General features: G+C 35.9%; 1 protein-coding gene across 14 annotated transcripts in view; it reads right to left on the bottom strand.

Annotated features, from left to right (window-relative positions):
• NFIB (nuclear factor I B) overlaps positions 1-23,521 on the bottom strand; it is a 419,383-nt gene that overhangs the window by 80,058 nt on the left and 315,804 nt on the right. For all 14 annotated transcript variants that reach the window (XM_073228498.1, XM_073228499.1, XM_073228504.1 and 11 more), the window contains one exon: positions 14,257-14,310. In XM_073228498.1, the coding sequence (XP_073084599.1) occupies positions 14,257-14,310 (54 nt within the window). The remainder of the gene's footprint in view (positions 1-14,256; positions 14,311-23,521) is intronic.

Genomic DNA, 23,521 nt, shown 5'->3' with positions numbered 1-23,521 from the left:
TGGTGGAGCCATTTCTCCCAACCTCCAAACTCTTGGCAGTCACTAATCTACTTTCTGTCTTCATGGATTGGCAAGTTCCAGGCATGTCATATAAATGGAACCATATAAAACTTGAAAAAAAAATCACACCACTGTTTCTTTCATGTCATTAATAAGAGTGTGTGATGATTTTAATGCTGATAAGATCAAATCTGAAAGTAAAGTGATTTTTCTGTGTTCTTTCTCCTGAACGCCTTGGGGACATGAACATGCTGAATGTGTAGAATGGAGGTGGGGAGAAGAGAAATCTATTCATTGGGATCAAGAAATAGAAACAGTTCAGTGCAAACAGGAGTGTATCACTATAGTTCTATTATATAAAACAGATTAAAGAATCCAAGTCCCTGAAACCCAGAATGATTCATAGTTAAAAGACCCAAAAAGATTAATAACTTTGAAAACCAAAATCTGATTTTTTCTTAAATTCTTCTACTGTAATTGACGTTATTATGCAAAAGTGAGCAAAAGTCAAATTACCACACAAAAGTACTTGCTTACCTTATTTGATACCTTGATACTCTTTCACAGAAAAACAAAGAAGAAATGAAACTTTAGATTTGCCTAATGCCTTTAAGTCACATCTTTGAATCCTATATAGTAGAAACAGATTAAAACTTAAATATATATACTAGTATTTCATTCTGCTTGCAATGTATTACTATAGAATGATTCCTCTTTCCAAGCATGATGCTTTAATATGCAAGTGGGGTTCCCTGGGTGTCTCTGTACAGGACAATATGTCCCACCAGCTTAGCTTCTACAGAGTTCAGTGATTTTAACTAACCTGGAGCAAGTCCACTCTATTTGTGATACAGAACAATCCCAGCTTTCCAGCTGTGAGGAGGAAAATGCTTTGCATTATTAAATTGTAGTCATATGCTGCAAAAGCAGACCTTGTAAATATGGAGAGGGAAAATAATTTAAATTGAGAGAAAGCTTCAGATGCTGGCAGTCATTGTAAAAAGAGCCTGAGACACTCAGGTGAAAGAACAATCCCCAAACCTGCCTAGGGCAGTGGGCAGAGTCACCACCTAACCTCAGGGAATTTAGGACTGAGACCTCCTTTCATGTGGGGACGCTATCTGTCCCTGTAAGGAATCCAGATCTTCAACAAAGAAAGAAAAATAAGTCACAGCGATGTCTTTTAATATTAAACAAACTGCAATCTGTTTAGATATGAGGCCTCTTCAGAGGTTTCTGAAACTAGGTATAGTATAAATTAAGTACCTACATCAGTAAGTTAAATTTTCACTTGTTCTCTATGTTACCTCATCTCAAATACTATGAAATCTTGCCATACAGGTCAGGAAAAAAAATAGCCTCAGTAACTCACTATATCCCAACAACTAGTCCTTTCTTCCACAGCTTCCTGAAAGGAGAATATTTGCTCAGCTTAAATCACACCACACATATTGTCCTGTACAGAGACACACCACAGGGCCCCCTGTGATGACTGTGCACCACAGGGGGCCCTGAAATGTACAAATGCAAAGCACGAGGAGTTCGAGGAAAGATGGAGTAGAGGACAGGATGGGTGCTGAGCTCCAGCAGCAGAGGTAACCTGGTGTAGAGGAAGCTGCCTCCCCGTCATCACTGGACTGATCGCACGGCCTCAGAACCCCAGCTAACATCTCTCCCAAACTCATTCCCACCAAGTCATGGGTCACCTGGGATTTGCCTCCATCATCTCCTCACCCACTGCCCACCACCCCTTGTCCCAGCAGCCACAACTGTCACACTGCCCCCAGAGACTCAAGGGTGGCTCCCAGAGGGCACGGCAACACAGAGGCTCTCATTTCTTTCCCTTCATGACAGCGCACACTCATAAGCATTTAGGCCAAGCATACTGAAGCTAAACTTCTCTCATTTTCTCCCAAAGCAACACACCACAATCAATTGTATTATTTAGCGGGGGCAGCAGGGGACATGCAAGAAAAAATGTACTATTAATGTCATGGGATTATTACTGATTTAAGGTTTTGACCCATAAAAAAATGAGTTTTAACTTACATGTGTCAATAACTAACTGGGACCTTGGGCAAATCACTTAACCTCCTTTCCCTGTTTCCTAAATAAAGTGCAGAAGTTGGACTAACACTCCAGAAGCCACTGGCATCCTGTGGTTTCTTGAGTAATGTTTCTGAGAGTGTGTCAAGCAAAAAAAGATAATGGATTATAGTAGTAAATTACTCATTTAAAAAATTCAACTGTCTACTGGTGGAGGAGGGGAGGGACATGTGTAAACAAATATAAACATAACATAAAACAGGAATCATACTAGAGATAGAGATGTCTATCTGCCTGGGAGAATCAGTAAGATGCATGCAATAGTTTGGGCATAACAGATAAGTAAGGGTCGGTAGGGTGAATACGGCCGTCCTGGCAGAGGAAAGAGCGTACCATGTGGAAGAAAGAGAAAGGGAGGGAATTTAGTAAACTTGGGATGTGATGATGAATAGCTTTAAAGCCATAGCAGAGAATATGGGCATGGAAGTAGTGAGCCATCAGGTGTTTTTAAGAAAATTAGATTTGTGTTTTATGAAATGTAATCACATATGGACTAGAGAAAGAATGAATAAGGGGAAAATAGAGGCATTTTTTTTGCACATTTCAGGCAAGAAATGATGTCTAGAGCCCAAAAAAAGAAGGCTAAGGGAACTGAGGTGGGGGTGGACTAAAGAGATCCTTAAAAGGAGAAGATGAATGAATATGTAGAGGATGAGAGAGAGGGTTCCTAAGAATGACCTTATGAGCCACTCTAACCAAGGGTGTCTGGTAGATTTTGGAGGCCCAATGTATTTTACCAGAGAAAAACTCAAGTCTGGTAGAAAAGAAAGTGAACTGAATTTTGGAAATGTTAAGTTTGTGTTACCCTGGGACACAGAGAAATGTGTCGAAACAGTAGTTGCGCACATGAAACATTAGAAGAGAGATCTGTTCCAAAGCTACATACATATCTAGGTATAACAAAAGGTGGATGAACTTAAAAGTCACAGGGGAGGCTGAAAATGCATAGAGAACTAAATACAAAATTCTGGTTAAGAAGAAGGAAGTCATCAGGAGCAACTGAAAGAAAACGAGGTTCTCGTATTACCAGGAAAGGGTCCAGTTTTCAAAAGCGCAGGCAACAATAGCAAAAAACAAGCGGAACCATATCAACTTAAAAGGATTCTGTGCAGCAGAGGAAACAACGGCAGAGCAAAGTGACAGTTTATGGAATGGGAGAAAATAGTTGCAAATCATATATCTGATAAGTGGTTAGTCTCCAAAATACACAAGCAACTCCTACAACTGAAGAGCAAAACAAAACAAAACAACTAACAAACGGATTTAAAAATGGGCTAAGGGCTTGAAGACAGTTTCCTCCAAAGAAGATACACAAATGGCCAATAGGTATACGAAAAAGGCCCAATGTCACTAACCATTAGGAAATGCAAATCAAAATCACAGTGAGATTCTCACTTCACGGCTGTCAGGACAGCTGTCATAAAAACAAAACCGAAGCAAACAAAATACAAGTGTTGTGGAGGATGTAGACAAACTGGTGTTCTGGCACAGTCTTTTGTTTCTTTTTGACCACTGTCATTGTCTGCTTCTGGTGTCAAGGTGATAATGGCCTCCCAAGTTGGGCTGGGAGGTATTGCTCCCTTTTATTTTTTAGGAGGGCAGTGTGTAATGTTTTTCATTTGTTGCTTTAATGTTTGATGCATTCTTCAGTGAACCATGTAGGGCTGGAGACTTCATTTGGGATACTTTAAAATACATATTATTTTATTTGATAGGTATGGAACTATTAAGAATATTGGTTTCATATTGGATAAATTAGATAATCTGTCTGTTTTAAAGAATTGTTCCATTTCACCTAAGTTTTCTAATTTGTTTATAGACTTGTTTGAAGTATTCCCTTATTATCTTTTTAATGGCAGCAGGATCCATACTTAAATCCCATTTTATTCCTGATTGTGGAAATACGTCAACTCTCTTTTTATCTTCATTTATCTTCTTAGACATTAGTCAATTTTATTGATCATTTTGAAGGACTAGCACTTTATTTCATTGATTTTTCTCTGTTATCTTTCTGCTCTTAATGCCACTGATTTCTGTTTCAATCTTTATTATACATTTTCCTCTTACTTCATTTAGGTTGTATTTTGCTCTTTTTATTTTTTGAGGTAGGTATTAAGATTACTGACTTGAAACATTCTGCTTTCCTAATGAAAACGTGAGTACTAAAAAGTTCCCTCACAGCATTGTTCTAGCTTCATCCCACCAGTGTCAATTACAATTTATTCAGTCTAAATATTTCTTGATTTGTTTAGAGATTTCCTCTGTAACCCCTGTATTATTTAAATGGATCTTGTTTCCTAGTGTTCGGTGGGAATGAAAAATGGTGCAGCAAAAATGGAAAGCAGTAAGGAGGTTGCTCAAAAAATTAAAAATAGAATTGCCAAATGATCCAGCAATCACATTTCAAGATATTTATCCAAAAGAATTGAAATTAGGATCTCAAAGAAATACCTGCATTCCCATGTTCACTGCAGCACTATTAACAATAACCAAGAGGTGGAAACAACTTCATTGCCTGTCGGCAGATGAATGGATAAAGAAAATGTGGTATATACACACAATGGAATAGTATTTAGCCTTTTCTTAAAATGGGAAATTTTGTGACATGCAACAACATGGATGAAACTTGAGGACATTATGCTAGGTGAAATAAACCATCCACAGAAAGACAAATGCATGATTCCACCTATGTGAGAAATCTGAAAAAGTCAATGTCATAGAATCAGAGTGCAATGGCAGTTGCCAGGGGATTAGGCGAAGGGAAAATGAGGAGTTGCTAATCAAAGTGTTAGATAAGCTAGATAATAAGCTCTAGAGATCTGTTGTACAACATCGTCACTATAGTCACTTAAAAATTTAAGAGGGTAGCTCTCATGTTAAGTAGTTTTATCACAACAGAATAATTTCATTTGTTTGTTTTAAAGAAAGGAAAAAGTTTCAGGTAGAGCATGGTCAGTTGAACCAAATACATGCTCAAGAACATGGAAGCAGGAATAGAATAGAAAGGCATCACTGGACCAGATCATAAAAAGTTGTAATTTAATGAGACTCATTTCAAGTGGGGCAGAAACCCAGTTGCAACAGAAGTCAATAGGAATTTTAGAGTCTTGCATGTCCTGTCATGAAAAAGAAGAGAAAGATGAGACAGCTGGTTGAAGTGGGTTTTCTGAATGAGGGGCAAAAGATGCATTTTTAAAAAATAAGAAACAAGTTGCCAGGAAGGAGTTAACAATAAGGGAGAAATATGGAAAGGGCCAGGAAGAGTAAGGAACAGAGAAAATTTTCAGTGGAGACAGAAAAGTTAGTGGCTTCAGATAAAAGAACACTATGGAAAGGAAAGTGGGAAAAATATTTATACAATGTGAATAAAAGGGACTCAGATATAAAGTGTTTTGCTAGGGGGAAAACAATCTCTAATGATACATTTGTACTCTTTCTCATACCACTATTAAAAACTGTAACAGTATTTCATTATACATTCCTTTTGATGTCAAAAGGCTTAGAACAAAATGGACTGCTTAAAAATCATAACTATTCCACCATGACACCTGAAAATATCTGCTTCTCTGGCCCTTTTTATATAATCTCTAACATTCTATCCTTACACATCTTATCTTGATTTGTACCTTTTTCTATGTGATCTTAAGTCTTTATAGGAATACAGTATAAAAATTCACAGTATATCTATTTGGAAATGATATCTATTGCAGGAAATCTTGACCAGCCCAGCTGGAAGAAAAAATAGGATGAAAAGATCCTCACTTTTATAAGCATCTGCTACTTACTACTGGCATGGATGTAACTGATGATGCTGAATTCCAGAGAAGTTGACTGATTTGCTCATACTCCTCATGGTCCTCATAATCATGGTAAAATATGGAGCCTTGATTGAGGGGAAATTTTTAATTCCCAAATTCATGCTCTTTCCACTCTACTATGCTCCCTACAATGACTGGAAACAGTATTTTATAACTTTGAACTCGTTTGTCACTTGAGTTGTAACACTAAATAACATTTACTCTTCATTGTATATGTAAAATATTGTATGTATTTATGGACAGAAAAGTTTTGGGAGGAAAGATTCATGTGTAATTCACTTTTTTATCTTCCCTAGCATATCAAGCTTAGTGCCATGCACATTATAGACAATCATTCAATTTATCTGTGGTTGAAAAATCCATCTATAGACAGCTCTTTCAAGGCTTATTGGTGTGGAATCGTATATATTCCCAACTCTCACAGGGCAAATGGCTGTCTACTCATTCAGAGTTGACTCAACCCACACCCTGCCTCCTGGAATGTAATATTTAGTTCTGAACTTGACAAACAGTGGGTACTCAATTAAAATTTGTTGCTGAACATGATGGGTAATTGGGGAGATATGGACAAATCTCCTTCTTTCATGACCTTATAAGATATTCCTAATTATCTTTTTCCTCCAAAATTAATATCACAAACAATCAGGCTGGAACCATTGTAGAGGTTGGGCACAGGGCCAACTGCTATATAGATCAACTTTTGGGGAGTGGGTTGTACACAAATATCTATAATGTTAGTCTATAAAAATAAGTGACTGAGGGCTGTGCACTCTTCTGGCTTTTTAAGAGTAATTTATAAAGAATACACATCCCTCAGCCTCTTCTCCTTTACTTGATTTCTATCTTAAATTTGAACACTTAAGAACTTTACTGAATGTGATGTCTTTTAAAAATTAGAGAATAAAGAAGAAAAATGTTTCTGGCTTACACAGACCCCTTTCTCAAATTACTTGAAAGCTTTACTTATGATGTCAGGTCTTACCAGTTAACCAATCCTTTCAATGCCTTTCTATTTATACTTTTAAGAATAGAAAGCCCGTTTATAGCCTCTTTACATTGTCTAATGCCAAAGTTTAAAATTACTTCTAAGTATCAGAAATAGTTTCCCCATAAAAAACATCTTGATTCTGGTAGATACAATAACTGAGAGCATATGAGAATAAGTAGGAACTTATTAACTGAGGAGGGAATAGGCTATAATAATAATAAAAAAAGAATCAGAGTAAATGTTCTCCTTTCTATGACTTTGAACACCATATTCTAAGATAAACATGCTCTGTGATGGTCCTTCAGGGCCTATGTAAATGTATCTGCCTTCATATGTAAAGAGCAAAGAAAAATGTTGTATTATTGCTGTAACTATTAAAGAATATTATATTAGTCCCAAATTCTAAGTTTTGAGGAAAAAAAGTGAGAAGTCAAGCACATATGAGCTCTAGTAATTCTAACAGATGATAACTTAAACTACAGATGCTGAATTGGTTTTCTTGACAATTATTTGGTTGGCTTTCATTCATGTGAACTCTGTCCATTTCAGAGTTAGGAAGAAATCAACCTCAAAATTTTTATGCTTTAAAGAATTTCTTAAATGCAAGACCAGAACATTGCTATAGTTAATAGATACTGTTATTGGACAAAGAAGAAATCAACAGACAAAAAAAAAACCCTAAGACAAATAGAAATGGAAATGCACATACCAAAATTTATGAGATGCAGCAAAAGAGAGAAATTCATAGTAATAAGAAACAAGGGAAGTCTCAAATAAACAACCGATCTTTTTGTCTCAAGGATCTAGAAAAAAAATGAAGCCCAAAGTTAGTAGAAGGAAGAAAATAAGAAACATTAGAGCAGGAACAAATGAAATAGACTAAAAAGATAGTAGAAAGCATCAATGAAAACAAGAGCTGATTATTTGAAAAGATAGCAAAATTGACAGATCTAGAGAGGACTCAAATAAAATCAGAAATGAAAAAGATGTTACATCTGATACCATAGAAATATAAAAGACCATAAGAGGCTACTATGAACAACTACACACTAACAAATTAAACAACTAGAAGAAATGGACCTACCAAATTTGAATTTTCTAGACCTACCAAAATTGAATCATGAGGAAACAGAAAAATCTGAACAGACCAATTACTAGTTAGGAGATTGAATCAGTAATAAAAAACTTCCCAATAAACAAAAGTCCAGTACCAGGTGGCTTCACTGCTACCAAACATTCTACCAAACATTCAAAGAATCCTTCTCAAACTGTTTCAGAAACACAGAAGAGGAGGGAATGCTTTCAAATTCATTTTACAAGGCCAGCATCATACAGATACCAAAACCAGACAATGATACCATGAGAAAAGAAAAGTTCAGGCCAATATATTTGATGAACACAGATGCAAAAATCCTCAACAAACTATTAGCAAACCAAATTCAAAATTACATTAAAAGGATCATGCACTGTGATCAAATGGGATCATTCCAGGGATTCAAGGACAGTTCAACATCTACAAATCAGTCAATGTGACACATCACATTAACAAAATGAGGGATAAAAATCATATGATCATCTCAATAGATGCAGGAAAAACATCTGACAAGATTCAACATCCATTTATAACAAAAGCCCTCAACAAAGTATGTAGAGGGAATGTACTACAACATAATAAAGGCTATATATGACAAGCTCACAGCTAACATCATGCCCAACAGTGAAAAACTGAAAGCTTTTCCTTTAAGATCAGGACCAAGACAAGGATGCCCACTCACCACTTTTATTAACATCAACATGGTATTGGAAGCCCTAGCCAGTATAGTTAGGTAAGATAAAGAAATAAAAGGCTTAAAATTAGAAAGGAATAAATATAATTGTCACTACATGCAGATGACATAACTATGTCATAAAAATATTATAGAAAACCCTAATGCCTCTATCAGAAAACTGTTAGAAGTAAAAATGAATTCAGTAAAGTTGCAGGATATAAAACAATACACAAAAATCTGTTGTTTCTATTCCCTAACAATGAACTATCAGAAAGTAAAATTAAGACAACAATCTGATTTATAATTGCATCAAAAGGAATATAATACCTAGGAATGACTTTAACCAATGAGGTAAAAGATCTGTATACTGAAAATCATATGGCATTAGTGAAAGAAACTGAAAAAGACACAAGTAAATGGAAGGATATTTTGTGTCATAATTGGAAGAATTAATACTGTTATAATGTCCATACTACCCAAAGCAATATACAGACTTAATGCAATCCCTATCAAAATTCCAATGGCATTTTTTTGCAGAAATAGGACAAAAAGTTCTAAAATTTTTATAGGAATATAAAAGATACTGAAAAGCCAAAGTAATTTTTAGGAGGCATCACAGTCCTTGGTTTCAAACTATATTGCAAAGCTGTAATAATCAAAACAGTGTGGTATTGGCATAAAAACAGACACACAGATAAATGGAAGAAAACAGAGAGTCCAGAAATAAACCCACACATATACGGCCAATTAATTTATGACAAAGGAGCCAAGAATATACAACAGGGAAAGGATCAGTCTCTTCAATAAATGTTGTCCAGCTTTAAACTGGATAGCCACATGCAAAAGAATGAAACTGGACCACTATCTTAACACCATACACAAAATTAACTCTAATGGACTAATGACTTGAATGCAAAACCTGAAATCATAAAACTCCTAGAAGAAAACAAAGGTAATAAGCTCATTGACATCAGTTTTGGTGATGATTTTCTAAATCTGGCACCAAGAGCCAAAGCAATAAAAGGAAAAACAAACAAGTGGGAATACATCAAACTAAAAAAATGTCTGCATAGCAAAGGAAACCATCAACAGAATGAAAAGTCAATCTACTGAATGGGAGAAAATATTTGCAAATAATATATCTGATAAGGGGCTAATATCTAAAATATACAAAGGACTCATACAACTCAGTAGCAAAAACAACAATCTGATTTAAAAATGAACAAAGATCTGAATATACATTTTTCCAAAGAAGATATAGAGGAGGCCTACAGGTACATGAACAATTGCTCTACATCCTTATTCATCAGTGAAATGCAAATCAAAACCACAATGAGATGTCACCTCACACCTGTCAGAATGGCCAGTATCGAAAGGACAAGAAATGAGAAGTGTTGGCAAGGATGTGGAGAAAAGGGAACCCTAATATACTACTGGTAGGGCTGTAAAGTGGTTCATTCAGTATGTAAAAGAATATGGAGGTTTCTCAAAAAATTAAAAACAGAACTTCCATATGATCCAGTAATTATACTTCTGAGTATTTATCAAAAACCAATGAAACACTAATTTGAAAGATATATACACCCCATATTCATTGCAGCATTATTTGGCATAGCAAGATATGGAAACAACCTAAGTGTCCATCAATGGATGAATGGATTAAGAAATTCTGATACACACAGACACAGGAATAATATTCAGTCATAAAAAAGAATTAAATTTTGCCATTTGCAACAACATGGATGGAACTTGAAGGCACTATGCTAAGTGAAATGTCAGACAGAGAAAGACAAATACTGTAATGTCTCTCTTATGTGTGGCATCTAATACATACACACACACATATCCACATAATAAAATAGGGAATATTTTAAATGCAAGATGAGCATAATGTTCTAGTTAACAGATACTCCTTCTTTAATTTATTCAATTATTATTTTAGTTCTATCTTTGTTCCAGAGGGCTATGAGGTAGCTTACTTGACATTCACACAATATATGATCCAATGGTTCCCAGGAGATTTCCAAACTGCATGCTAAAGTCAACACACAAAATAGTGTGCTGCCTATAAAACTAGCAAAAAAATTTAGGATTTTAAATCCATGTAATTCCAAGTAAGAAAGCACCAGTAAATGATACTTTGAATGCTTCATAAGTTTTCATCATAGAATTTGCAAGTCTGCTCTAGAATTCAACATTTATGTTATTTTTCTATCCAAGACAGAGCTCCCTACAAAACCATATATAGCCTTCCTGAACTCCTAATGAAGCATCAGCTTCTAACTGCCTTACAGGCAAAAATCTAACTTCTGATTGCCTTGTTTTCCCTTTATTCTAGCATTAGGCAGGTGATTGAGATTAAGATACATAAAAGATCACAGTCCAAGGATGTAGAGACACAAAATATTAGAGCAAGTCAAAGCTAATTTTAAAAGATTAGAACCTGATCACACATTTCCTAAAAGTGACAGTGGAGCTTTTAGTTACTGACCTAATAAAATTAGGTCAAAGTCCATAAATTAATGTTTAGTCTCCTTCAGTCCACAACAGTTGTTTGCTGTGGTTGAGAAAGGAAGCTTGTAGTTCTATTGCTAGGGAGGGATTGATTTAATATTCAAAAAGAAGTAACTGAATAGAAATATGTGACTTCTGACTCTGTCATAAACAAGGGAAATGTGCACCGTAAAAAATGAAGTGGCCTTGTGCTTCTTGACCAAAATAACAATGTTATATCCATGGGCACCATCAGACTTTTAAAGCACCTGTGTCCTGAAAAGATTATGTTGCCCATCCCCACCATGTAAAAAAAATAAAAACAAAATATTAAAACACAAATAGTATAAGGGCTTGAATTTTTGCCCTCTCTTTCCAAGCAGTTAGGAAATAAGGACAGGGGTAGATGGTAGCAATGTCCGTGAGTTGTACATTTCTCCAGGGAAAACTTTAGGAAAGTATTAGCGCTCAAGGTGATCTCTGAAAAGTTGAGCTTCTCTTTGTTACACAAATACTAGCAGCAAAATGATTTGATTGTTTCATTGCTTATGGTAGTTGAATTTTCCCATAAATACACTGTACCTTCTTGAGATACTCAATCTGAACTTTGGAGATTTCATTTTAGCCAAAGCTGGAATACAGAGATGAAAAGAGCTTCCTAAAGATACATTATGCTCTAAAATTTCAAAAATGCTTATTCTTAGGAAAGGTGCTTTTAATAATATGTATGATTTATCCCAATTGACTGCAAAACAAAAACCATACAAAGTTCTGATTTTTCACATTTCAAATTAGAAACTCTACTGTATTCTGAGGGGCTTGATTTCAAGATATTACAGATAACTCTTACTTTAATTAAACAGAATTCCTTAACAACCTGTATGATTAAACCCATAATATAGTGATACACAAAGTATGTTAAAATGATGGAATGCTTCCAAATCATCAAAGAAAATTCTAGTTATATTGCATTTAATTTTGGTATTGCATATGTTTTATTATACTCTAATTCTGAAAAGCTGATAATTGACATACAACTTACATATATATAATACTCAACTAATAATAATAAGCATTTATCTACGACATCCTAGTTTGAAGAAATAATTCTCAAAAAGGTTTCACTTCCAAGGAAAATTTAAATGGTGAAAAAGGTAGTCTACCTGATTTTTCTGTTTACCATATTATATACAACCAGGTACCTTAAACAATGCTACATTGAATGTGGCAAAAGAAAAATTTAACCAAGTTTTTTTGACAAATATTGAAAAATTGAATTCTGGCATTATATAACTATTCAAAGAATATTCATTCAGCTCAAGTAGAGAACATTTTTAAGTAAGCATAATTCTGTATATGTTCAGAAATGCATTTCAAACAATAACAGCTTTATTAATTTTAAATCAAGCTGTCATTCAAATGCAAAAAAACATATCCTTTGTTTAGTCTGACTTGAAATACTTATCAACTCTTTTTCTACTAAAAGGACCTCCCCACCCTACCTCTCCCATTCTTTGTAAAATGAGTGAAGAAGCTTTTTAAAAAATGTTTGGATACAATCCATTTTTGTCTCTCATGCTGCACAGAGAAAGTATTAGTCAACTAAAAAGAAGAAATTTTAGTAAAGTTAAAAACACTACACACTAAAGAAATTTTCTCAACTTCAGAAAATTTCTGACAAACTTCACTGCATTCTGACCAGTTTGTCTTTTTGATTCTAATTTCCATCCCCACAAAAAATAAACTAATAAATGTAACAGGAAATTATATTAAAATTGTTCAGTTCCTTTAATGCTTTGTGATCAGTTTATAGTATTACTGATTTTCATGAAAGAAAAACTTAATATACATTTTAAATCTATTTAATCAGTGCCTTTTATCTTTAAAGTATCTACTACTTTTGTCAAAGAGTATTGATTTTGTACAGTACAAAATATGTTAATATGTAGTTGGAAAAAAATTGTCCAAAGATATAAATAAAGAACAGAATACAGGCAAGATCCAAAAAGGAAAACATACTCTGTTTTGACTTTTCTTGTTTACTTGCTCATTTACTTTGCTCTATCTTTATATCACTTGAAAACAAGACTAGTCTGACATATTTTCTAGTAACTTTGGGGTTTCTTCAGGTAATTCAATCTCACATTAGCAAGATTATGACAGGGAAGATGAAACAATGAAGGACCTAAAATGAGTCTACCTGAGGAAATTTTTATTATTACTTTTAAAAAATGTTTTGGTGTATTTTCCGTGAACAGCAGTAGAGATTATTTCGGGAAGTAGAGGGCCTATGTGGCTAGTTTGGATTTTTTTGTTTTGATTTGGTTTGGTTCATTTATTCTTAGAACACTCTTTTTACCAAAGTCACAGGTATAGTCAAAGTTGTTTATGCTAATGAAATATTAGAAATTCTTTGTGCTAGTTTTATCCCTCAAGAAGACACTACTTCTAAGTCAAATTCTGTATGTTCAGATTTAGAAGCAACAAAACCAGGAAGACAGGCAAGTTATAAAAGACTGTTTTCAGATCTGAAACAACCTCGGAGAATAAAAAGGGTATTTGGCAAACATTATACTAAAGGAAAAGTCCTATTTCATTATTTCCTGATTCTGAGAATCCAATAAAAACCCTATAGAGTAAAACTCCTTTGCAGAAGTCCTTCCTTCGCTGAAAACATAACCAACCACCACCAGAACTCCCATTTTGAAGTAATGGGAGTTGAGAAACTATAGTAAGAGTATGGAGATTTTGACTTTTTCTTGTGCATTTGAAAGGAAAGATTAAAAGGCTTTTTGTCATTTCAAACAGCAATGACTTTTAGTACCCAAAAGACACACACAACTCAACTATGTGCATATTCGTTTCAAAGGCACACTAACAAAAATTAAAATGTTGGTGATTAGGTAAATACTGATGACGCCCAGATAGAAGTATTTGCCACTGTGAATCACATCTTGTCCCGATCATACCTGCCTGCCAGAACAAAATAGGCAGCTGACCAATTACGGGGTGTTTATCTATACAGTGGTACCTTTGTTCTCCAACAATGTCAGATTGCAAATGTCCTGGAACACGTATTTACCTGGAGGATTCTTGGCAGGATCATTGTGGCTTGGACTTCCTGATTGTCCAGAATCTGTAAAGAAATCACAGAAAATGTTTTCTTTTTAATTTGTTTTGAAAGAATTTCACAATCCTCAGAAGGACTTTAAAAAAATTAAGGTACAACAATGAAGCCGAGTGTTTAAAGAAGGTATACTTCTCCAAACCTTTCAGCAGAAACATTCTATTTATCAAACTAGATGAATGTCGGGACATATTTCTATGTCAAAAGGAAAAAAGAAGAGTAAGTCTATAATATTCTTGGGATAGAGCAAGGCTTTTTGAAACAAAAGGTCTGGTACAAAGCCTCTAAAGGTGGTTTGAAGGTTGGGCCTGTCAGTAGCAATATGAAATAAAGCAGATTCATTGCCTAAAAATGCAATTGGAGTGTAATTAAACATGTTTTTAAAAACCTGAAAATGTTTTTATTCAATGAGTAAAATACACAGAAACGAGAGTCCATTTTTCCAGGATTTCATAAGCATACACACATATCCACTCCAATAATCCCCCAACCTGCTGGATGAAGGCCCAGATTTGTCTGCATCCCATAATTGCAATTGATTTGCAAACACCAACAAAAGCATAAATTACTAGGTAGAAACTAACATGGCTTTGTGGAGAGCAAATTGTTGGATCAATTTAATTTCTATCTGTGATAGACGGACAGACCACAGATAAGAAGAGATCAATGCAGTATTATCTGAATTTCCTACGACATTATTCCTCATCGATGCTGCAGAAAGGAACGTGGAGGATGTGCTACTGTTAGGCAACATGACTTACCTAACACATCCCGCACTGTTGTGTTTTGCTCACTCCTCTCCTCTCCCCTCCACCTCCCCTATGCATTTATCTGTGTCTTTTGCCCCATACGATTGTAAACTTACTTGCAGGTTGCTTTGTAATCTTTCATTGGTTCTAGTCTGTAGGTTTTGTCTCCCCAACTAAATTGCCCACTTCCAAGCAGAGGCAGTGATTCTGTCTACTTCTTTTGTGTCCTCCTTAGGTGTGCACTATGCAGTTCATGGCTTTGAACTTGATCATAAATTTTAACAAAATTTGATACTTGGCCATCCACAAGCCTCTTCCCTGAAACCTTGCCATTGTACCTAAGCCAAGACAGGGATCCAGTCTTCTTTAAGCAGGAAAATCTTATGCAGTTTTTATTTTCAGCAAGGTTATTCTGCTCTTCCATATAACTGATTAACATATTGCAATTGCTGTTTCTGCCATTAACTGCAAGGACATCCTGTTAGTTTCTCTCTGTATAAAACTTGGTTATTTATTGCTGCCCTTTGCCTCGTGGCTGATAACTAGATCCAATGCTGAGATTGGAATTTTACCCTTTCATCCCATTTCCTTAACTATCTTTTTCTTTTTTGCCCCGTAACAGTTTTATTGAATTCTTAGCAAATATATTTAGTGGTTCCCCCATGACCCTTCCAGTCTATTTCTGATTTCCCAAAATGGAAGTAAAGAAACTGGTATGGACTGTTCACACAGTCTGAATTCCACCTAGAGTCTCCTGCAAACAAAGAGAGTTGGGTACTCTCTAAAAAGCTTGTCTCTCATTTCCCATTAATCCTATTTTTTTTTCTAGAATTGAGGCAAGACTCTGTGACTTATAATTCAGGAGATCAATCTTTCTCTTTCTACCTTCCTTATAAAAGATGGTACAATATTGGCCACTTTCCAGGCAGGGAGTATGATAGTTACATAAAAATGATAAATTATATTATTTTGCTATAGCCTCAGCTATTTCTGCCTTGAGTTCTTCTGACAAATGTCCCTCAATAGTGATACTACATTCCAATTTAATTTCTCAAGTGACTCGAACATTTTGAGGAATTTCTTTAATGTATATTAACACACACACTGACCAAAAACGCCTGTTTTCTTTTCCCCTCTATACTTCACATTTACGGAGGTCTAGACATGCACCCCTCAAGACGGCTCTTACTGCCTTCATGAGGACACAACATGAGGCAAATTAGGCTGTCCTCAGGGAAGAGAAGTTGTAGATTGCACATAAGCCTTAGCAGGTTTAGTTAAAAACAACTCCAAAAAGGCACCACAAAACTCTTTTCCAATACCTGGTTGCTAAAATATGGGTCCATTAGTGTAAAGAATGAAAGTTTCTTCTGTTCCTAAGAAAGTATTTAGTTAAAACAATGGCACCCCATGTTACAACAACATCCCACTTAGGAAACCCTATTCTTTTCTGCAGCAAATTACCCTTTTCACCCATTTCCAACAATTGCAGACCAACCTATTCAATTGAAAAAAATATAATTACTAAAAAAACCCACCAGCATTTAAAGGAAAGCCAAAGAAGACACTAAATGTGAATCACATACTTGCTTTTAATAAGTATTCCACTTTCTAAAATGATCTGGCACTTAATGGCAAACGATTTTCCCTCATACTCCAAAGTCTGTGTTCTCTCATGAAGTAAAACAGCATAGAGTGGATCCCAAAGTCATAGTGGAGGGACTCCTCAGAGAGCAAGCAGGAGAACACTAACTTTTTTAGAGTGTAAATCCTAACCCTGTAATCTGCTCTTAACTCTTATGTCACCTTTTATTGGTCACTGAATTCCAACTGCTGGGAAAGGAAGTAACCAGGGAATTGCAGTTGGCAAAGAAACCAAAAATGAGCTGTTATTGTGGTTAACTTCAGAGAAGGAATTGTTCAGACCACATATAAAACCCTTCCAATTCATCACCTAGCTCATATTACTCTATACTCAAAGGTTTTATTTGACCACTTCCATCACTTGCTCAAGTCCTGTGTGTGTGTGTGTGTAATGTCTGTGTCTGTGTGTCTGTATGCACTTAATATGTTATAGTGTATCCTGGCTCTGCTCCTCACTAATAGTGTTATCCTGTGCAAAATTACTTAACTCTTTGAGCCTTGGAGTCTTCATAGTTAAAACCATAATACTATCTACCTCATAACATTGTTGCAAAGATTTTGTTACATGAAACATCAAGCACTGGTCACATACATCTAACACAATCTATAAATGAAAGAAATTCTTAAACAAAAAGGTCACATTTAAAAAATGGTTAATATTTTTAATGGACTAAGTCTCAGGAAGGGAGAAATGACTAAATTCTGTCCATCCGGTGTGAGCATCTAAAATTATCTGTGGTGAATCAACTGAACATGGGCACGTGTGTGCCCACCTGAGAATTCCTTACCTAAGTGCTCTCACCCCACTCTCCCCACAAAGGAGGAAGACACTACTCTTGAAAGGCTCTCAGGAATTCTATACATAAAAGGCAGTAAATACCAGCCATTTGATGAAGATTACCTTCCAGAAGATAAGTCTTTTGGAAACAACGGTGGTAATAATGGGGGTTGTGGGTTGCCCAGCACACTGGGTCTTGAGTCTAGAAAGATTTTGATGCTATGGAGAAAAAGAGGGGAATAGATCTTGAAGGCAGCAAGCCTAAACCAGTCCTCTGTCATTCTCTGAACATTTTATATCTTCTTCCGTGATCTCAATCTCTATTGTCTACATTTCTTTATCTCTTTCCAACTTCATTAGACATAAATGTAGAGTTGAAATACATTTTGTATGACATACTTACAAAAATTTCCTATTACCCACTCTTTATGATTTAAAGGTGTGAATTAAATATATATTTCTTCTTTTAAGAAAAAAATATAGTTAATGAAGCTTTCTCTAAATTAACTACTTTCTAACTCCATCAATTCTTCTTCCCCCAGCTTGAAGATTCTCCAGGAATAAGAAAAGGTTCACATTACCACGTGACCATAAGCAACCTTTCTTTGACCCTCCCATCCAACTCTCTTGTAAAAAGCACCCAACGTTTCATGTTTCTTCTAATATCTAAACTTTACCTTAGGACTGACCAGTTTCCCTAATGACCCAACTTTATGGAAGATCCTGGGATTCTTAAGTGATTTAAATGACTTGTCCAAAGTTACATGGCACCTACTAAAACATATGTTCTCTAGATAGGCTGCCTATTCAGAGGCACTGCTCCTTGACTGTTTCTGATGCAATCTTAAAATCATGCACCGCCAAATGATCTTTCAGTAGATTAAATGTTTCTGGGAATCTTACCTTCTCCCTAACTTCCCTCCTACTTTCTACCATTTACCAATACATTCCAAACCTTTCTCATATATTTGAAAATCCTTTAGCTCTTCTTTTTCCCTAAATTGGAAACTATTACTATCATCACTGACATCTATATACACGAATCAACACTTTAAAGAGAGGCCAATGTAGTTTGGATTCTCTCTGCCAAAGGATTGTAATGTTTTACTGATAATCTGATCCAAGTCCAATAAAATGCTTGTTAAACATAAAAGATAATAAATAAATAATGACCTGTTAAATATGTGTTGCCGAGCACTCAGTGATCAGTTATGGGTGGGTGGGTCATCAAAACTAAAAGATCTTTTTTTGAAAGTCACTAATGTAAGCATCAAATAAAAGTGAACCTGTAAGATTCACAGAACACCTATATTTCAGTTGCTGATGTTTGTGAAATAATAGATTCTCCACATAAGCTTGTTAAATTTCCATTTAACTTATAATAATACCCTTTTAAAGATTGTTTTAAAAAAAACCTCTGTGCCATCCAGAGCTCAGAGGTTGCCCAAAGAGAAATAAATATACAAATAAAAAAATAGCTCACTGCAATAGGCGCTATAAATGGGTACATATCAAGAGGGAACAATTGGTTCTTTCTAGGAAGTGTGGGCAAGGGCATGTCATAGAAGATATCAGATGGAGGAGACCTTAGGAACAGGGTCTTGAAAAAGGAACAGATCTCATATCTTCCTACTATATATTCCACTATATATGTGAAAAGGTGGTCTTTTTAAAGGGTTTTCCTGTTGATACTCAAGTCATGGTGCTACTAAAACTCTTACATGTATTCCAAGTACTCACAGGAAAAACTACCAATTTTTTAATATGCCATTTAAGGCTTCCCGATCTGGCCCCAATCAACACCTGAGCCACACCTAAACCCTTTGGTCCCCTGTGTGCCGCCTACATCGACACCTTGGAGTCTTTGCAAACGGTGTCCCTTTTTCTCAGGGAATTCCCCATGTTGAGGTCACCCCTTTTAGGCTCTGAGCCACATGAAGGGAGGGATGCTGCCCCATTTAGCTCTGCAGAATTAATCCCTGATACAGTGCCTGACACATTTGGTTGAGTAAGTCAAATGAATGGAAAACAAACTTGCCTATAAACTACAGAAGTGTTCAAAGAAGAAAGACTAGGTAGGCTCCTCTGTGCAGGAACATACATTAGAAATCAAACAGACCAACTTTTTGTGGCAAAGAAAGGGAATAGATGAACATTCACTTGGCTACGTCTCCTGGCCTAATGTAAAGGCTCAGGTGTGCTTCCCTTGCCTCCTGAAGGAATATTTGGAAATGGGAGGTGGTAGGTGAGAGGAACTATTTGAATCAGAAATTAGTTTTTGATTCTTTCCTACAAAGGGAAGAGAAGTTTGGTGGGGATCCAGGAAGCAGGCCCCTAGTTTGTAAGCAGGAAGGCAAAAGCTTTTAATGACTTTCATATATAAGCTGTCTTTCTACTCCTAGATCAAATTTATTCCAGAAATTAATTTCATTCTCTGACACTATGACTTGAATATCAACAGGAAAACCAAATTTAAGAGGCATGGTTTTAATTTGCAGTCATTTTAGTGCAAAGAAGGGACTAAACAATGTAACATAGGTCCCTTTTTTATCTAAAATTCTATGATTCTGTAACAATATAGCTTTTATATCAAGTGATATCAAAAGAGTAAATGAAACCCACATCGTAACCTGTTAACCTACAAATAGCCTCTTGCTAGAACCAAAATTAGTCATCATGTGATAAAGGGCCCCTTTGTCATATTCCTTTGCTTTAAGCAGGTAAAGAAATAGCCCATTGTCAACTACAGAATACCATGAGATTTTATTTTAAGGCTTAGAATAGTCCCCTTCTTTTTCTACAAAGCATTATTAATTACCAATGTACTAAAATAGTATTTTTTACAAATGAAATGTATAGCATGCCAGAAAGAATCACTTAAGAAGAAAAGTCAAGATGTAAGAAACAAACAAAATGTTGAGGAAAAGGGTCCAAATGCATGCATTTTATAGTAGGGACACAGAAAGTACCACAAAAGCATCTATCTTTTTGAAGGGGAGGGGAGAAAACTGGTCTCCTTGGGCAAACCTCCCTCTCCTTCTTAGGGCTCACCTTGCTCAAAGTGGCACACCTCACTCTCGGCAGTTTACTTCCTCCACTGACTGATTTTCCTGGGATTTACGGTGAGGTGGCTTTTATAATTACAATTCTGATTACATAATTTGCCATATTTTCTCCAGCAGAGTCAAAATACTACAAAGCTTCAGTTTTAATGGAGGACTACTTCATCAACTGAGGGGACACAAAACTATAGTTTTACAATATTTTCTTTTCCCTCTATTAAATGCTTATTACATAAACACACACACACACACAAAGAAAGTGGGAAAACTAAGTGCTTTCCTCGTCTCTCATAAGCATGTAAATGTGTAGGAAAATGCTGGTTCCTTCTCTCCCTTCCTCCTCCTTCTTTCCTCTCTCCTTTCATCCCTGCCTCCCCCTTCTCTGTCTCTCTGTCTCTTCTCAATAAGACATTTCATTACAGGGCACCCACTTGCAAGACTTGGTTAGGCAGCTATCCAAGGAAAGTGTTAACTCTCATTTTTAATGATGTCCTTGACATATTTTTGCTGAATCTGTACTCTTTCCCCTAGTTGCAGGAAGAGAAATCAAACCTCTCTGAACACTGGCATGACCAAAATAATATTCAGGAACTGTGGGTTCCAAAGTATTCTTCAGCACATTTTTTCATCCAAATTATTTCCCATCTAAAGGCCCATACCTTCAGATCACCTCTGCAGATTTCTATTGATTAATATGGATTTTAAAATGTTTGTTGGATACAACAGACTTGCAGTTTTAAAAGAAGTTGCTTTGTTGACGCTCCTCACAGATGAAGTAATATAACCAGAGAAAAATAGAGAATAAGGGAGCTATGTAACATACTCTCTGTTTCTTATCCCTACACATTCCACTAGTTCTATTATTAAACTCCTTTAAAGAGCCACTTTTTGTGCTTAACACAGAGATTAGGTTCAAAGCATCATATCACAAGGATTAAAATAAGGATTTGTTTGGGCCCAAAGCCAAATTTGTCCACAAAGAATTAGCTGAAAAACATAGGCCACTGGAATTTAAGGGGGAAAAAGATCACATAGGCATACAAGAGCAAGTCAAACCTATCCATGGGAGGGACTACTGACCGGTGCAGATACAAACACCCCTGCACAAAAAGCCTTAAACCTGCCAAGATCTTGGACCAGAGGTTTGCACTGCTTCATTAACTAGCACCAAAAGCCCCATAGATGAGAGTGGGGATAGTCGCATCTGACCTTGCCGACCTAACATTAAGTTCAGTGACTCTCTACCGATCCAGGGACTGAGCGAACCAAAGATCACAACCAGCATCATCTACACTTCTTGCTCCCGAAGGCTTCAGCCTATAGAATGCAAAGACACCATACTGATCATTGTCGAGATTGCTAACTTTCTACAGTGTGTTTTCAATTAAGTAAATAAAATGCAGTAATTAAATCAAGATTGCGTAATATGTTTTTCATTTGTAATCTCATTTAAATTAATTAACTGACTCAATACATGTTTAGTTTTTAAACTGGCCTAGTTAAGGAAAGAGTCCCTGGGAGCAAATCCAGTTTTCTATCTTTAAAAACAAGGCAAAGCAATCTGGCATACTAAAAAAAAAAAAAAATTAATGCACCAGCATCATATAAATACAGAGGCAGGGGCGTTAGTGTAGAGGAGGGAGGAGTTTTATGGCATGATTTTGACTGAAAAAACAGTTCTTGCACTAGAGAAAAATCAACTAAGACATTATTTATTCAAAACATTTCTTTCCCAACTTTAGGAAGATTGCATGTTTGTTGGAAGCCAAACATTTCCAGCTGTATTTTAAGTTCTGAAGAGAGTTGTAAGATTTATAATCTTTCATAAATGCTGCCCATATCTTATATTAGATGAACACGCCACTGCGTACGTTAAGGAACAATTTGCCGATGTGAGTTGCCACATGAAAACAATGAAGTACTTTCCAAACCCCAGGCAGATCCAGTAGGAAAAGATGAGATGAATGCTGTCTTTTCCATCTGGGACACATTGTGGACTTCAGCTATACTATGTAATATGCTTTGATTTTTTTCTTGGAAACCAAGAAACCTGCATTTTATAGCAAGGTATGTAGTGCAAAAAGAATGTTAGTGAAATATGAATCTGGAAATGAAAACCAGAAGGTCATCAGACTCAAGTACAGAATTATAGAGGCAAATTGAAAAATCAATGCAAAATTTCAACATTAGCCAAATGCAATGTTTATGATCCTATTCATCTTAAATTTTCTCCTAAAAGGAAAGCATAGAAAAATAAGTGCTCTTTTACCTCCAAAGTCCTGAACAGCACTTGTTACACTGCTTGGCATAGTGACTTACTTAGCTGCTTTATTCTGTCCTGTGGTCTTCATGCATTATTCTAAGTCCTACACATACCACATGCCTGTGTACATGAGGCCCTTTTGTGCTATCTTGGTTCATGTATTTTGCCCAAATTTAATATAATATTGTATATTGAGATTAAAACCAGACACTAGGCTTTCTAATATTTCATTGGCAACTTTCCTCTCAGGGAGCAGACGTATGTTCTCAAAGCTGTCTGGAGAGTTAGGACTCTTGGGTTCCACCCAGTCACTGCCAACCACTTGTACTCTGACCCTGAGCAAACCACTTCGGGCCTGAAATGAGTTTTCGTCTTGCCCAGTCATTTAAAACTGGCTGAGAAAGAAGTAAAAGCTTTTAGCCTTAATCATCTCCAACAGGAATGAGAAGGAAAAAACTTCATACAACAGTGATAATATGTACAAGTATTTGTGGAGAAAGATCAGATCATTTTGTAAAATATGCTTTAAGTTTAATTTCCTATTCCTTCACCCCCAAAACAACCCCACCCAGTTAGTCCTCCTCTGTTTCCAGTCTATACTTCCCCTTGCAAACATTAACAACCCAGGTAAATAAAGATCTGAATTACTTTCCAGCTTTCCTGCTAGATGTAAAATTCACCAGGTCAAGATACATGTTAGTCTTGTTCACTGCCTAGCATAGTC

This window comes from Manis javanica, chromosome 2, assembly GCF_040802235.1.
Source record: "Manis javanica isolate MJ-LG chromosome 2, MJ_LKY, whole genome shotgun sequence".
In the NCBI taxonomy this organism is placed as follows: Eukaryota; Metazoa; Chordata; class Mammalia; order Pholidota; family Manidae; genus Manis; species Manis javanica.
Note: the sequence above shows the minus strand (reverse complement) of the source record. Positions and strands in the feature narration are given on the sequence as shown.